The following is a 15,572-nucleotide window of genomic DNA, read 5'->3' as shown; positions in this document are numbered from 1 at the left end:
ATCGCCGTCGCCGCCTCCCGCCGCCGCTCGCCCGCGGCTGCGGGGGGACGCGGTGTCAGCCCTGCGGGTGCCTGCGCCCGCTCCCTGCTCCCGCGTTAATGAAGAGATGGAAGTGCACAGGCGGCGCTGTCGCCATGGCAGCCGCGGTGCCCAGCCGCATTCCCGGGCTGGTGTCATGCGGGTGAAAGGGCGCAATTCAGATAGAAGGTTCCCGTTCACAGCGCTGCCTCGCCCCACATGGAATCGGGCGCCTACGTGGCTCCAGCCCTGTCCCCGGTGTCACAGCGCGGTCGCTTTCGCGGGAAGCCAGTGGTGGCCACTCCTGCACTGATGGACACCGCAGCTTTCCGAACCTGACCTGCCGCAAACAGTGATGTTCACTGACCGGCTCCTAATCCTCAGTAATTCTCCTTCGTTGGCATGCAGCCCTTTAGAACACCAGCTTCCCCCCGCTCCTTCCCCCAGCCCCCCGCCCCCCGTTTATTTCACTGATCATTTGGTTTGAGACTTGTATTGAGAAACACAAGTTTTATGCGACCTGTTGGCATTAGGAAACAATGTACAAACTTTTATTTGAAGAAAATGTCTCAAATATGACAGTAACTTTGGTCATGTTAAAAGGAGGCCATCCAAGAACAAATAAAAATGTGCTGCTTTATAAGCATGGCCATATACAGTGTATTCAGATATTGGCTAATAGAAGCTGAGATTACACGCATAAATAGGCCTTTGTACCATGCAAGTTCAACGCAATTGCATACATTCACTATAAATTTTCTGTTATTTTCATGCCAAATCACCTTTTGGATAAAAAGGTAAAAAAGAATTAACATCTAAACGTGACCAAAATTGAACAGGAAAAAAAAAAAACCCTGTAAGTACAGACAACATTTTTATTAAAAAGATACTGAAATTACACCTGCTCAAGAAGTGTTAAACCGTCTCTGATCTCCTTCAGCGGGAATTAGTGCTAAGCATTGTTACATATCAAAAAATACATCTCTGTTTTACAACATAGTACTGACATATTCAAAGTACTGTGCCAAATTATAAATAGTAAAATCAGGTTTTGAAGAGTTTCAGTAGAGAGCAACTTATGCTCACACAAACATACGCACGTAGTATAGTTATGTAACAAAAGTTTTATAAAAGGAAACAAATGTACCCCATGCCAGTTTGAATTACTGAGGTGGGATTCAGTACCTACAATGAAGACTGACAGTTCATTTCCTTAAATATATTTATTAGTCTCTGGAAAAAATAAGACAAAAATTTACTTTCACCAGAATACACACCATTCTTCACTCACAATCCGTTTCTCAGTCATGACTGACAGAAGCCGGTCCTTATGAAAGTGTTGGGTTTTCTCTGAAGACCTTGCAATAAAAAAAATGGTCCACCAGACTTCAAAAGTTCAATCAGCTTCTGCTCAACTGCAGAATAATCCTACAAATTGCTTCTACCTAGAGGAATCTTCATCATCTGTCATCTGCAATTGTAGACAGTCACATCTTCCACTGTGACTCAAGGTGCAGCTACAAGTAGAGAAGTGCTTAGATACTCAGTCACTTCAAATACACTTGTTGAAGACTGCTTCTAGTGCATAATCAAGTTGAAAATCCCTTTACTGATCATAATGGTTTGTCAATAACTGTAACACCTAGAGGGAGGGGAAGAAAAAGGGAAAAATCTTTAGGCAGTATTGTTTATTAAAAAAAAATTAATATGATACATTTCAAAGAACATTTAACTGTACACCAGCAACAATGTACATATTTTTCCCTAATTTCTCTTTGACACAAAGCTGTCTGAATCAGTGCCAAGATCTGAAAGTTTCTGTGACTAATCAAGTTAAATTTTGCTATCAGTGAAATATATCCTTAACATTAATTTAAATAACTCATTTGAAAAACTGCAGTTATTGAAGGAAAATATTCCTGAAACAGCTCATTTTCTAAATATCAAATCCCAAATAACTTTGGAATTGGAGCCCTTAGATTGAGACACATATTTCTTGTTAAAACAACTGGTCATACCAGAATCATCTTTCTGACTCACCACTTATGTGCTAAATCCTTCTTGAGTACACTTTAATCCTTTTTTTTTTTCTTGTAGTGAGTAATTTGATTTGAAGTCATCATTCAAAATGTACCATCAATTTCTTCCTACCCATTTTATTATCTTAGATTTTAGCTTAGACAAAACTCTGTTTGGATGCTTTGTCAAATGTTATAATTTAAAAAGTGTGTTAAAAATATTTTTATGCCTTACCTGCATAGCTCCTTCCTGTACTCATACAAGATGACACAACTGTCCATTTATCAGTTGTTGGATTATAATACTCCACTGTTGATAAATTACAGGAACCATCATCTCCTCCAACCACATACAAGAGACCATTTACAGCACAAACACCTGAAAAAGGGCAGAAAACCACAATGAAAATTAGTAATTGACTTCCACATCCCCCCAAAATCGTGGGTTTTTTTTGTTTTTTTTTTTTTTTATGAAAGCAGCAGAAGCCCAGGTACATGCCATTGACAACTGACATTGGTACAATTTTAGTCATTGTTGCACATACCTGCATTCCTTCTGCACATGTTCATGTCTGCAACCTGCTTCCAGGTACTGGCAATGGGGTCAAACACTTCAACACTTTTTCTTACCAAAGGACCATCATGACCACCTACTGCATACAATAAATTGTTTAACACACCAACACCTGCAAACATATGAAAATACGCAGAATTAACCAGAGAATTATTTGAACGATACGAAGGAGAAACAACAAATATGTCAGCTAACATAAATCCTTCATTAAGTCAATGTTGGAAACGATTTCAGAAAACATTTGGCTCAGGATGCATTAAAGCAGAGAGACAGTAACTACAGCAAGACACTGATAAAATGCCTTGCTTGCCCATCTACCATATTGCAGCATACAAAGACCAGAGCTGTTCTGCAACAGAAGATTTAGAAAATTTTGGACGAAAAATGACGTGCAGGAAAATGAGGCTTGTTGAAATTTAGGACTAATTAGAAGTGACAGTAAATGAGACAATGTGCTCAGCCAGCATAACAGAAATCTGACAAGATGATAAAGTGTAAGTGAACTTTTAGAAAGTAAAAGCTGCGCAGTACAGAGGATAAAAGCTGAATGGATAGACATTATACAATAGGGATGTTTCCACTGAAGTGTTGGAATACCTTGTAAACAGATGGAACAGAACTAAACAGTTAGCAGTGAGTACCTTCTCTGGGGTTTGAAGAACACCAAGCGTCTTTGAACCAAGCTTCAGTTATCAAAATATCCAAAAGGATATTAAAGGGTGTCCTTTAATCCTAAGGTCTCCTTTACTTTACAACAAAAGTTTATCAATCTGTGAGCTTGGAATGAAGGCGTGAGTAAAGCTAGATCTATCTACTTGCTATTCGGGCTGCACATATTGAAAAGATGGAAATGGGGGAAGCAGAAAGAAAGGCCTGTTTATTTATTACTCCTTTTATAACGCATTAGAACCAAAACATAATAAATTTCAGAAACATAGGAGGTTTTTTTGCATTAAAACTTCTGAGTGATGGACCATAAAGACAACTAAAAAAGCACTTCTATGAAAGTATACTGGGAAATCTAATAAATGCCACATTTAAGACTATGAAACTCAAAGCAGAGATACAGATTTGCAAATATAGCTCATAAAGTATTCCATGGAACCACCTAAAATCTTTTTAAAGGGAAACAACAAATATGAATGCAAAAAATCAGGTAAGTCCCTCAAAGAAAAAAAAAAAACTGGAGGTAGGAAAAAAAAGGAGGAAAAAAAGGGAAAAAAATAAGAGAACCCCAAGACCTTAATAATGAGGTGAAATATCTTTAAAAACATATCACTAATTTTGTAATTAAGAGCCATTTCTATATGTGAAGACAAACAACTCCTGCTGAAATGACTAAATTTTCTTATTAAAGAGATTGATTTTAATAATTAAAGACAGGAGAAAGGAAATACGGAAGCTAATTGGTACTGTAAATCTGAAAAATAGCTTCTTGATAGGACACTTATAAATCATGCTATTTAGTGCTTTATCAGTGATACTCACTACTAGCATTTCCCCATATCCTTCCCAGTTAATTTAATTCCTCTTTTATTGCTATTATTTCTAGCTATCATGCCACAGTATAGTATGACAACTTTTCCTTCTCCCACTCTGACCACACTTTATTATACAGGGTAGTAAAACATTCATCTTTTGCAGAATTAAACATTACAGAGCTAGGAGGAGGGCTAATATTTTCAGTTTAAATATGGGATGTGACATAAATCCCCCCCCGCCATGCCTTCAATAGAGTTACTGGCCTTCCTATTCAGTGCGTAGAGCTTTCCCTCTGCCCCATTGCCACTTTTTTCTTTCATAGCTCCTTATTTTTAATAATGTTCTCCGTTCCTCCATGGTGCTTCATTTTCCCTTAATCCCACACCCAGTTTCCAGGTCCTACCTTATTTCTTGCTCCTTCCGTCTGTATCCTCTTGTTGGCGTCTTCTGAGTTCTCCTTTCTTTGTTATTTTTCTTTCCTGCCCATTTTTCAGGACCCTGTCTTATATCTCTCAGCCCTCCCAAATGGCCTATATCTGGATCTGAAGTTCCTCCTCCCAATATGTTGCTGGAAACAGATCTGTCCCCGTATTGATCAACTGAGAAGCAGTGGGTACTAAAGAAGAGTAACTGAGGGTTAACCTCTGAAAAGTTGCTTTTGAGTGAAGCTGAAGCAGTAGGAACAGAAGAGATGAGCTTAAGTTCTTTGAGATGACCAGACATCCAAAAGTTGAATACAGGAACAAAATTTTCTTTAGTTAGCCCCCACAACACCACCAGGACTGATTGCCAGTTGAAACAGTTCTGGTGGGTTTGGCTATTTGGCCTCTACAGCCAAGCTCAATCAACAGTCACGATTTTCACATTAGCATCCTCTGCCATGCAAAAATATAATTTTTCACGTATTTAACAGAGTGGCACAGAAGAATGTTCATTATTTTACTCAATTATATGAAACTGGAATAACTGTCTACATTTAGTTTTCCTCTCCATTTTTTTTATCAGTGGACCAGGTTCAAGGCAGAAGAGAGTTGAATAAGCAAACACAGGGACAAGGCAAGAGAGGAGAGGGGCAGGAAGATCCTAGTAGTTAGTATATTTAAGGAACTAAATTTCAGAGTTGTAGAAGAAATTCAACATTAAAAAAAAATCTGAAAACATCTACTATATAAATAGGCTACATGCATAACAACAGTTTGCAAAAACAGAGTATCAAAAAATAAACCCCAAATGCTGAAACAAAATGTGTGTGCAGGCAGACTGCAAAATGAAAGTTTGTCACAACCCACCAACACTATTTGTCTTTAAAATTATTCCTGTAACTTGCCCATTTTATATAAATAATTTCCTCCAAACTTGCCAGTATTAGACAGGAATATTTTCCAGTACCCTTACTGCAACTCTGTCCAGTTTTTAATCCAGAATTTAATTCCAAGAAGCACAGACTGAGTTACTAGAAGTTTCACAAGGCAACTGTGTTTTCTTGAGGTTTAGTGTATAATATTTCCTTCATTAATATAAAAGTTTTAGTATAGAAATACAATTGAAATGTGACTTCTAGTAATAAGAGTTATCAGCTTGCTGATCTTGTAAGGATACGATGGAAGTATCACAGACTATCAATTTTAGTAATGAATTTAGTACTTTGATAGATTTCTTTTGAAATTATTTGAACTTAATTTATTACATGGGTAAAAACTGTTCAGAGTTAACAAAGAATAATGGAAGGTAAGATGAGAAGTTAGGGTAATTATTAATCATATACTGAGCATACTAGAAGTCCATTCAGATTTATTTGTAGCAATATCTCTTCCCATTATGAAGCGCATTATTGCAATCACCAGTAGATACTTGAAGGGTGTTGCTAAAAACCACCACATTAAGTACTTAGCAAAAAAAGTTACTTAACTACTAAAAAATAAATGTAGAAAATAATATCATGGAATTTGACTTGAAAAAGTCCATGGGAACGCATCTAGAGAAATAAAACAACTTCTGCGAGTTGAAAAAACCTGAAATACCAAAAGACAAATAGAGGACAGTGAACAGCAAATGAGATTCAAGTCCATAATATTAATAGATAATGAAAATGCTAAAGTCAATTTGGAGCTGTGGAAGCATCATTTCATTAAACAAAAGTGGAATACCATAGGCACTTTTAAAGATGTCTTTAAAGAGAAATATACACACTCAGAATTGCAAGAAGGAAAAAAGAAATCCACAAGAAAAAAAAAAGGGATTTTTAAGATTATATAGAAATAAATTGATATTCCTTGGCTAAATGATAAGGAAGGATAACATGTAGTAGGCTGTACATGTACAGAGGATGCAAACACCAGGTGATGAAAAGAATTACTGAAGGTGAAATAAAGGGTACATAAGTGGAAGTAATAGGATGAAACCAGTTATACAAACTTAGGAATGAACAAGGACAAAATTTCCTGCAGTGAATCGGAATGCAGAACAAGTCCTCCAAAGAGGTGGAAACCTAGTCACAATTCACACGTAAAGTCAACCTGAAAATGCTGTTAGAATAATCAGCCCTAACTGGCAAAGAGATCCCTGTAGAAAAGACATTTTTTCATGCTTGCTGTATAGATTTTGATACTTAAGAATTGAGGTGATAGTGATTATTACAATCCATGAGTATTAGTCAGTATGTTAAAAACCATTAGAAGTTGTGGGAAGAGGAGGAATATGAAAGTATGAAAAAACAACAAGGGATATTTACTCTTAACAGACTGAATCTTACTCAGTGGAACAGTTTTGTTTTTATAACCTGCTGTGTATCAGCCATCTAGGACTAGCACATTCCATTAGATTCAGACTTTAGCTTACCTTTCATGTTTTTAGATACATTTTAAACCCACAAATTCTCATCTTTGCACGGACAGCTGATCCTTGTCCACTCACCTGCTCCGCTCCGCCTGGTGCTCATTTCTGCGACATAGCTCCACTCGTTGGAATTGGCATCGTAGCATTCTACTGAACTAAGGCACTGCCGTGACGCTCCGTCATAGCCACCAACAGCATACAGCTTCCCTGGGGGAACCAAAGGAGCCTGCCAGCTGCTTAAGTGCATGCAGGGACTGCCACACCAGCAAAGAGGAAAGCATTGCTCTCCAATTAGCTACTAATCAGCACCAGTCAGTCACTTACTGAGATTCTATACTGTAAACAGTTTAGGTTACCACAATCTTGTAGTTTTGAGAATGTAAAAGGCACCCAGTACCTATCAACAACAATGCAAGTAAAAAGATTTTAAATTGCCTAGCCAAAATACAAAGGTAAGGTTTTTAATTAGGCATTGCTCAAAAGCAAGCTATTTCAAGTATGTTTGATACTGGAAGCTCACAAATAGGCTTCCTAGGAATATCAGAAATTTAGTTGAAAATCACTCGTTCATTCTGCATTTTCAGATTAGAAACAGCAGTGGTTCCTATGCAGTTAAAGCACACACCCACCCCTAAAACTGTTTTAAGATCCAAGAGCCAGGCCAGGTCTCCATTGTGCAAGTGACATCCAGGCTATTCACCACCAAGCTGACTGAAAAGTCAGCATTTTCCTGGCACTGCCCTTGGGATTGTCCCCAGTGTGCAGCCAGCAAGGTCAGCCACAGATAACAGAACTGACAATAAAGCAGTGCTGCATCACTAAAGACCAAATGATAAGGTCATCACGTCAGCTCTCTGACTTTGCTGACATACGTAACCTAGAGCTTAGCAAAGTTTTCTTCAGCTGCCTCAGGCACAGCCGAAGCACTGAAAGAAAATTTAAAACTACTATGCTAAAAACTGGTCAAACCCAAGCAGAATGATTACATATTGTTCATATCATTTGAATTACAAGGTTGAGCAAAAACATAAATCTGAAGTATGTTTTCAGAAGTAGGAAAAACCAGTAGGGTAAATGATTGCATTTCCCTCTGTTCTTTTTAATATCATTTGTCAGCTTACCTCCAACAACACCTACACCAACACTGCTTCTTCTTGTGTTCATTGGAGCTACATGAAACCACTCGTTAGTCTTTAAGTTGTAAACTTCGACTGATGACAAACCTATGAAGACAATATAACATTTTCTCTATAAATCTAGGTGCAACATACTAGCTTTCAGGAGACTCTTCTTATCTGAAAACTCAAATTATTTCATTTTAAAGATTGTTAAATACTGAACAAAAAGCACAACCTTTTGTTCTTTAGACAGGCAATTACAGTCAACCCAACTTTAAGTCTGAAAATGGGCAAATTACTGAAAACTTCTGTGGAGCTTTGAAAACTTCTTCCGTGGATTATTTATTTTCTTTTTAATTAAGACACATGCTTTCTCCTCCATATGCTTCTATAATAGTTATTCAGGACAAAGATCACATCTGCACTAATTGTTTAATGCATCTAAATAGGGAATGAACAGTGTATGTCTAAAGCTTTCTCACAGGTCAGAAAAAGCTGTTTATAATCTTATTTACACTACATGAAAATGCAGAAATCAATTTCCTGTGCAAACAGGACAAACCAGATCAGATAATTTTTCTCTCATATCTTCCACAAGTTAAGGACTCTGACTATAGAAGAAATACTGGAAACAAACTTGCCAAAAGTTCACTAGTCTTTAACTCTGAACTATTAGGAGCAAACAGTCCATTGTTCTGGTAGGGGGATGTGACCACTTAAGCACATTCCACACTGTAAGATGCCAGGCTACCCTCAGACTACCCTGCAGAGTAGTCAAAGATGTTCAGAAGTGTCTCAGGCAAACATACCTGTACTCCCATCAAATCCTCCCACAGCATAAAGAAGGCCATTTAATACAGCTGCTCCCAGTGTGCTTCTCCTGTCTTGCATGTTGGCAACACTTGTCCACTGGTCCTTCACTGGATCATAGGAATCTACTGTACGAACTCTCAAAGAGCCATTGAAACCACCAACAGCATAAACCATGCCTCCCATGTACACCATTCCTAGAGCAGGGACAGGGGAGGAAAGATGAGTGTTTCAGCCTCTCTGCCAATTAACTGTATTCTGTAACTGTGACTGTCCTGTCCTAGGTATGCAGATATTGACACAAACTACAGTATTCAACTACACTTGTCGTGCTTTTGACAGTCCCCTAGAACCACATTTCATCCAGATTGAGCCCTAGAATTTTTAACACTTTTTGCTAACAGTGCACATTCCTGAATACTATTGCTGAATTTCTTCTTGCTTAAATCACTCAGCTGCTTTAAGATCACATGTTCATGTTTTCAATAGTGAATTATCACTTCTTCACATTCTTTATATCATTTAATGAGATTGGGGTATTTTAATGGCAAAATTAATATTTGTTACAATGCATTCATATTTAAATTTATTTATCCCTTGTTTCTGTGGGAGGCAATAAAGCAGTTTATCCTACAGACTGCAAACTGAAGCTCAAATTAAGCACATTTGATCAAAGTTGTATTGTTCAAGATTAGCAAGTAATTCAAATAATCAGTGAAGTTGAAGTTTAGCCCTTCTTAGATAACCATCTCAAGTACTGTTCCAGAGAACATACAATGCCTAAATTCTGAAGCATTACCAACCACAACAAAAAAATTAGGCATCCTTACCTGCTCTACATCTTCTGGAGGGCAATTCAGCTACCTGATGCCAGCGTTCTTCTTTAAAATCATAGCATTCAACACTGCGAATTGCCTTTGGAGCCTGACCCCCAACTACCATCATCAACTAACAGGGAGATGATAATAATAATAATAACTGTTAGTTATCTGCATATATGAGAGCACCCGAAAGATCAAAAAAGTGTTTAAAAATAAAGCAAGCTTCTGTACAAAAAATAATTAAAAAATGGCTCTCCTATAGAAATTTGAGTCTTGTGAACCAGGCCAAATTAATTGTTAGTGTTTTCTATAAACAAATGTAATTTGTAGGGGTTTTTGTCCGGAGGAAATACCAAGGGTAGAAAAGCAGAAAGCAATCAGAATCTTGGTGAAGCTCCCATGGAAGAGAGAGACCCTGCTGGATCTTCACATCCTACTGTGATCTCAGGTATGAGAATTCACCATCTATGATGTGTAATGAAGCTGTGACCATCCATCACGTAACAGCCTTATCTTGTTCTTCTAAGAAAAATGTACTAAATCTGCTTAATTGCATCTCCATTATTACCAAACATTGCATTATTACCATTTTCACAACAGTACTACGAGAAAACTTCTTTACTTCATTGTAAAGAAGAAAGTATCTAATCTTTATTTTTTGCTAAAATGAACAAAAGATTAAATTTTAAAAATCTCAACACAGTCTCTTCAGTCATTCTTTGTTTTGTTTTGGAGTTTTTTTGGGTTCTGGTTTTGTTTTGTTTTTAACAGGCTTACTTCTCCATAATTGCATCGTTCTCAAAAGAGCTGAAGTACTTTTTTAAAAATGTTTTCTGGGAAGGCAGGTAGTAGTGATTCTCTGTTTAAGTAGGAGGCTAAAACATCTATATCATAAGTAGCATGGAGCGTAAAGGTAATCACTTGCTACATTTTTATGATAAATAATTCTGGTACAATTTTTTTACAGGAATACCCCAAGACATAGTCATACTCTCATGAAAGTTTTTAAAGTGCAGTTTGAAATTGTATATATTGGAAAAACAAGGGCCTTACTTTTGGAAGGCTGGCAGGTGTTCTCAGTTTTGTCCGTGTGCTTTTCATCAATGCCCGTTGCTCAGTTGGTAGCAAGTGATACTTCATAGCTTCAATGAGGTAATCTTTACAAGCACTGCTGTTCTTAACCAATATTTCCTCTTCAACTCTCTGTTTATTAATAGAAGTTTAACAAGGTCTGAGCATGTTAAGAAAGTAAAGCAGAAATCACAGTCCAAAGTGTATTAAAATCTATAAGCTATCACACAAATGCAGATTAATCTACTTGTTAAGACTGTAATTTAACCAGTAGGACACAAATTTGTGTTGGAAATGTGCAGTCACTAGAAGAAAAATTAAAATATGCTGATTGTTAATTAGCAAGGGAAGAAACAGTGATTGGGAAGCTAAATCACATTTCTTACAATTGGGCACATTTCTTCATTTTTAAAATACAGACAGTGCAGAATATTTTAAGGCAGAAGAAGCAGAGACTAATTGAAAAAACTCATAAGCCACCCCACAACAATAAAAACCACAACAGAACACAGCAGCAAAAAACCCCCCAAATCCCACGCAAAAAAATCCACACAAATTGGAGATTCGTATCACAAAACCAGAATTTTTAAAATAAACACCTACCAACCTACTTATGCATACTTACCAATGTTAATACTGAACTCATATTGTCAATCTTAAATATTTGACCTGACACCAAAATATCTAAATGAGTTTATAAAATTTGAAAAAAAATATTTTATCTGAACCAGGTAAAAGAATGCTTCCTTTGTCATTAACTCCTAATCAGCTTAAACAACAGATGTAATTCTGAAGTTGAAAATTCACTTATGAGAACAAATCCTTTATCAAAAGGTGGCATTACAAATGAAACCTAACCTGATCTGAGCGAATTACATTGTTCAGATTCCTGGTGTGGTATGACATGCAGTCAGCCAAACAGATAAATTACTTACATAAGTCATCCTCTATGTGGCAATCTCTCACCTTGGTGGGTGCATGTGCACATGAGTAGGTGGTAGTGGCTGTTTGTTTACTTTTTCTATCACTAATATACTAATGACACTGTTGTTGAAATTTAAAGTTATCTATCTGGCATTAAAATAATGAACAGAAGTATTCACGTGCAGAATAATTAATATTCCTTTTTGCTTACCTGAACTAAATACTCCCGGGAAAGCAAAGGCAGCCGAACATGCTCCATCAGACGTGCCATTAACTCCTGCCTCACATCTTTGTCATGGTTTACCCAGGCTATCACTGCTTCAAATACCTTCCAGAGAACAAACAAATCTAGTTCTTGACTTAAAAGTTCATAAGCACAAAAACATTAGTGTGCCTCCAAAAAGAATTTTCCTTAAACTAAAACTCCTAATGTAAGAACAGATGACAGTGGTTACAGCTCCCGTTATTTCCATATTTATCAACTATAAAATTATGAAGGAGCATTATCTGGTCTCTTTTTAGATCTACTTCTCTATTGGTGTTTCAAGGATAGCTGTGCTACATTGACAAAATTCACACAGTGACTTCACTGATACTGAAAACTAGGCAAACAAACAACACAGCAGCAGGAATATTACCGTGCTCATACTTTTCTTCCTTTCTTGGAGAACTGACCTGCCACATCACAGTTCAAATGACTTATCATCACTGAGTCTTAGCAGTGATCCCAAGTGATCCCAAGCCTGGTTTTGCCTCCATTGCACAGCAGGTCATCATTCACTAGAGCATTAAAACCTTAATTATACTCCACAAAAGCAGCATCACATGTATTTAAGTGATAGAACCAGACCTTCAGGGCATTACAGGATCAACAACATAGCTTTGATAGTTGCTGTTTAATCAGATAGTTCTTAGATTCAAAGTTTCAAACATGAAACACTGCCTAACTGTACAAATGAGTATTCAAACATGCTTTTGAACACAATTTGTGTATAACTATAAACTTCTTGGAAAAAAGAAAACCAACATATTTCAAATAGATCATAAGTGAATTTAAAAATCTCAAAATTAATCCATCCACAACCTGAAAAGCATTAGAAGTTTACTGAGACACCCTGGGCTCACTGAAGAGCACAGTGTTTCAAAAATAACTTTAAAAGATTGGCATCTAGGCTAAAGGTGAGCCAACATACATTAAACTCTGGTTTGGTAATACCAAGCTGCCATGTCATTTCCTGTGCAACCCACATGTGTCCAGTTAGGTTAAACAGCTCACATATACACACAGAGCTTTAACACCTTTGTGGAACTGCTGATGTTAAAGTTACTAAATGGCATACAATTTCTCTTCAAACTAGGAATTATTTATCCCTTGGTAAATCAAACTCCTGTGGATGTGACTCAGAGCATGTGTTCTGGTTGTTCTGTTTGAAGGTGACAAGGAATTTCTATTTAATGTAGTTTTGGTTTTTGGTTTTTTGTTTTTTGTTTTGTTTTTTTTTTCCAAATAAGGTAATGTGATTTAATATAGTTGTAGGATTTTTAAGAGTTGAGACTAGTTGTCAACATCAGACTGACAACACTTTTGGGAAACATCCTTTAAACTTGAGCACAATACCTGCCTAATTTTGCTAAGGAAACACAGAACATATCTGAAAAAGGGCACAAGATCAGTAGGAGCCAGCTTGCTCTTTCACATGAAAGGATAAAAAGAAAAATGGGATACAGATTGTTTTACCTTCTCCTCCGAGGCAATTGTGAGTTTGTCACTGGATATCAGACTGCACACCTGCTCTACACCAAGATTGAGGTATTCTTCACTGAGTACCACATCAGAAAAGTGCTGTTCTGTTTGGAAGAAAAGAAATATGCTAACATAGAGCAACAGGCCCCACATGTATAACAAGCATTAAAGCAGCAGGGGAAAACAGAGGAAAATTATTCAATATGCAAGCTATTTTACCCTATCTAGAAGCAATATATTGACTTAAAACCTCTTCTTTAAGTTAAAGCTTGGTCTCACAAATAGCTTTCATATTTAAAGATTCTTTAACTGAAATATTAAGGCATATACAGTACTTTATACTAAAAGTACTGTAGCAATTTTCAGATGCTTGCTTCATCTCAGTACTTGTCCTTAAGAATTACCTAAGTCTCAGTTTGCTAAATTTGTACACAAAAATACAGAAAAAAGGCTCCAGAGTCTTTATACTCTGTATGCTGTTGACATGAACAATGGTTGATTCTTTAGAACCAACCAACAATAAAATACAACAAGTCCTGTTGCATCTCTCAGAGCTTCTCCAAGGTCACAAAATATTGCATATTGCAATCTCTATAACATGCAGAAGGTATATAGTTTTTCCTCATTTTTTTTAAACCTCAAATAAAACTGAAAAAAATTCAAGTTGTCACTCATTCAATCATTCCCTCCCTTCCTTAAAATTGTTTTTTATGGCATTATTTTGCTTTAAAAGTCATTCCATTCAGTTAAATTATTTTTCCCCTTCTTCTGCTATTAACAGAAGTCAGAAGGGAAAACTGTTACTAAGAACTTAAAAATTCTCTTAAAATTAGAATAAATGAAAGGAGGCCAGCAAACATACTCAAACCAAATAACATTTTATAGCCTTTTCAATCCCTGTATTAGTACTACTGTAACTAAGACTCCATACTTAAGAAAGTTGTCTAGGTTGTTAAAAAAATTGAAAGAATGGTGAATGCTTAAGCTCACGAAGTCTAATTTTTCAGTTCAACTTTGCAGGGTACAAGAAAACAGCTGGTTTACATGCAATCATCATCAGTACAAGTCCCTCTAATTCTGCAGCATTCTCTTATGATGGACAGGTACTATTTTCTGCAGTACTACAGGCAATGGGAAAGAAGGGATGAAAAGAAATACTATTGATTTTTATAACATCCCCATTACTTTTCCACTCTACAAATCTTCTTGTTTGCTTTTCAGAAAAGTATAATGTTTCTCAAGCTAAATATCTGATGAGTTTTATTGTTTGCAAATAGAAATTGAGAAAGATAATTTGTATACATTATTTTTACAATAAACTCCAAATTTTAGGGGACAGTGTCACAAACCAGTATGCCTGACTGTACTGAGAAGCTGAGTTTGGAAGCAAGAAGAAAGAGGAAGCAAGATGCATCCAAATCTCAAACAAATCTGAGATTCTGAAGCACTCTTAATCTTTCCTTGAGAAATACAATGCAATAGTGGATCACATCCGAGAGGATATATTTAATAAATTAGAAATACCTGGTTGATTTTATAGACTCGCATACAAAAGCCTTGCTTTTTAAAAGTTGGTTTAAATTTATGTCATGCATTAAGTAGGAAGAGATCCACCCTCTAAACCAGGAGAGGTGAAAGTTGAGAATTTTCAAAGGAATACAATGAATGTGAGGCTGTCTCTAGTTTTCATGCTAGGCATAAGAACTAAAAAAAACCCCCAGTGCTTGAACAAGAACTGTTTTACTGGATGTCTGCCTCTTAAAGCATAAAACATGGCACATGGTCAAGGGAAGGAGGGAAAAAAGGAGAAACACTAAACCAAACTACTCAATCAGCAGCTACAGATCCTCAGGTGAATGAATTACGGACAACAGAGGGGATTTCTACATAAATTTTAGTCATCAAAAAAAGAGGTAAGATGAAATAACTTGTCTTGTAAGAATCAGATCCTTGTTGTCTAGCAGACCATTGTAACTGACTGATAAATAACATTTGGGCAGAAGCCAATTGCAATTACAGCTACAGGAATTATTTAATATAATTAAAAACTGAAAAAGAACAAGGAAATGTAAAAATCTATTAAATCAACCTGGTTCAAGCGTTGAAGACAGAAGGCTTCATTATACATAAAAATCACACTTATGAAATTCAAACTTT

General features: G+C 36.5%; 1 protein-coding gene across 4 annotated transcripts in view; it reads right to left on the bottom strand.

Moving 5' to 3' along the window:
* Positions 1-541: 541 nt before the first annotated feature.
* Positions 542-15,572, bottom strand: part of KLHL2 (kelch like family member 2) — a 54,152-nt gene continuing 39,121 nt past the window's right edge. For 3 of the 4 annotated variants that reach the window (XM_064417608.1, XM_064417607.1, XM_064417610.1), the window contains 10 exons: positions 13,410-13,519; positions 11,883-11,999; positions 10,730-10,879; positions 9,686-9,803; positions 8,855-9,052; positions 8,049-8,150; positions 7,006-7,134; positions 2,582-2,722; positions 2,272-2,415; positions 542-1,660 (listed from right to left, as the gene is read on the bottom strand). In XM_064417608.1, coding sequence (XP_064273678.1) covers positions 1,632-1,660; positions 2,272-2,415; positions 2,582-2,722; positions 7,006-7,134; positions 8,049-8,150; positions 8,855-9,052; positions 9,686-9,803; positions 10,730-10,879; positions 11,883-11,999; positions 13,410-13,519 — 1,238 coding nt within the window. In that variant the 3' untranslated portion in view covers positions 542-1,631. Of the gene's footprint in view, positions 1,661-2,271; positions 2,416-2,581; positions 2,723-4,489; positions 6,105-7,005; positions 7,135-8,048; positions 8,151-8,854; positions 9,053-9,685; positions 9,804-10,729; positions 10,880-11,882; positions 12,000-13,409; positions 13,520-15,572 lie in introns of those variants that run through there. The other variant, XM_064417609.1, reaches the window with a different exon arrangement.

This window comes from Passer domesticus, chromosome 4 (assembly GCF_036417665.1).
Source record: "Passer domesticus isolate bPasDom1 chromosome 4, bPasDom1.hap1, whole genome shotgun sequence".
NCBI classification, from domain to species: Eukaryota; Metazoa; Chordata; class Aves; order Passeriformes; family Passeridae; genus Passer; species Passer domesticus.
This window is presented reverse-complemented; position numbering and strand designations above follow the sequence as displayed.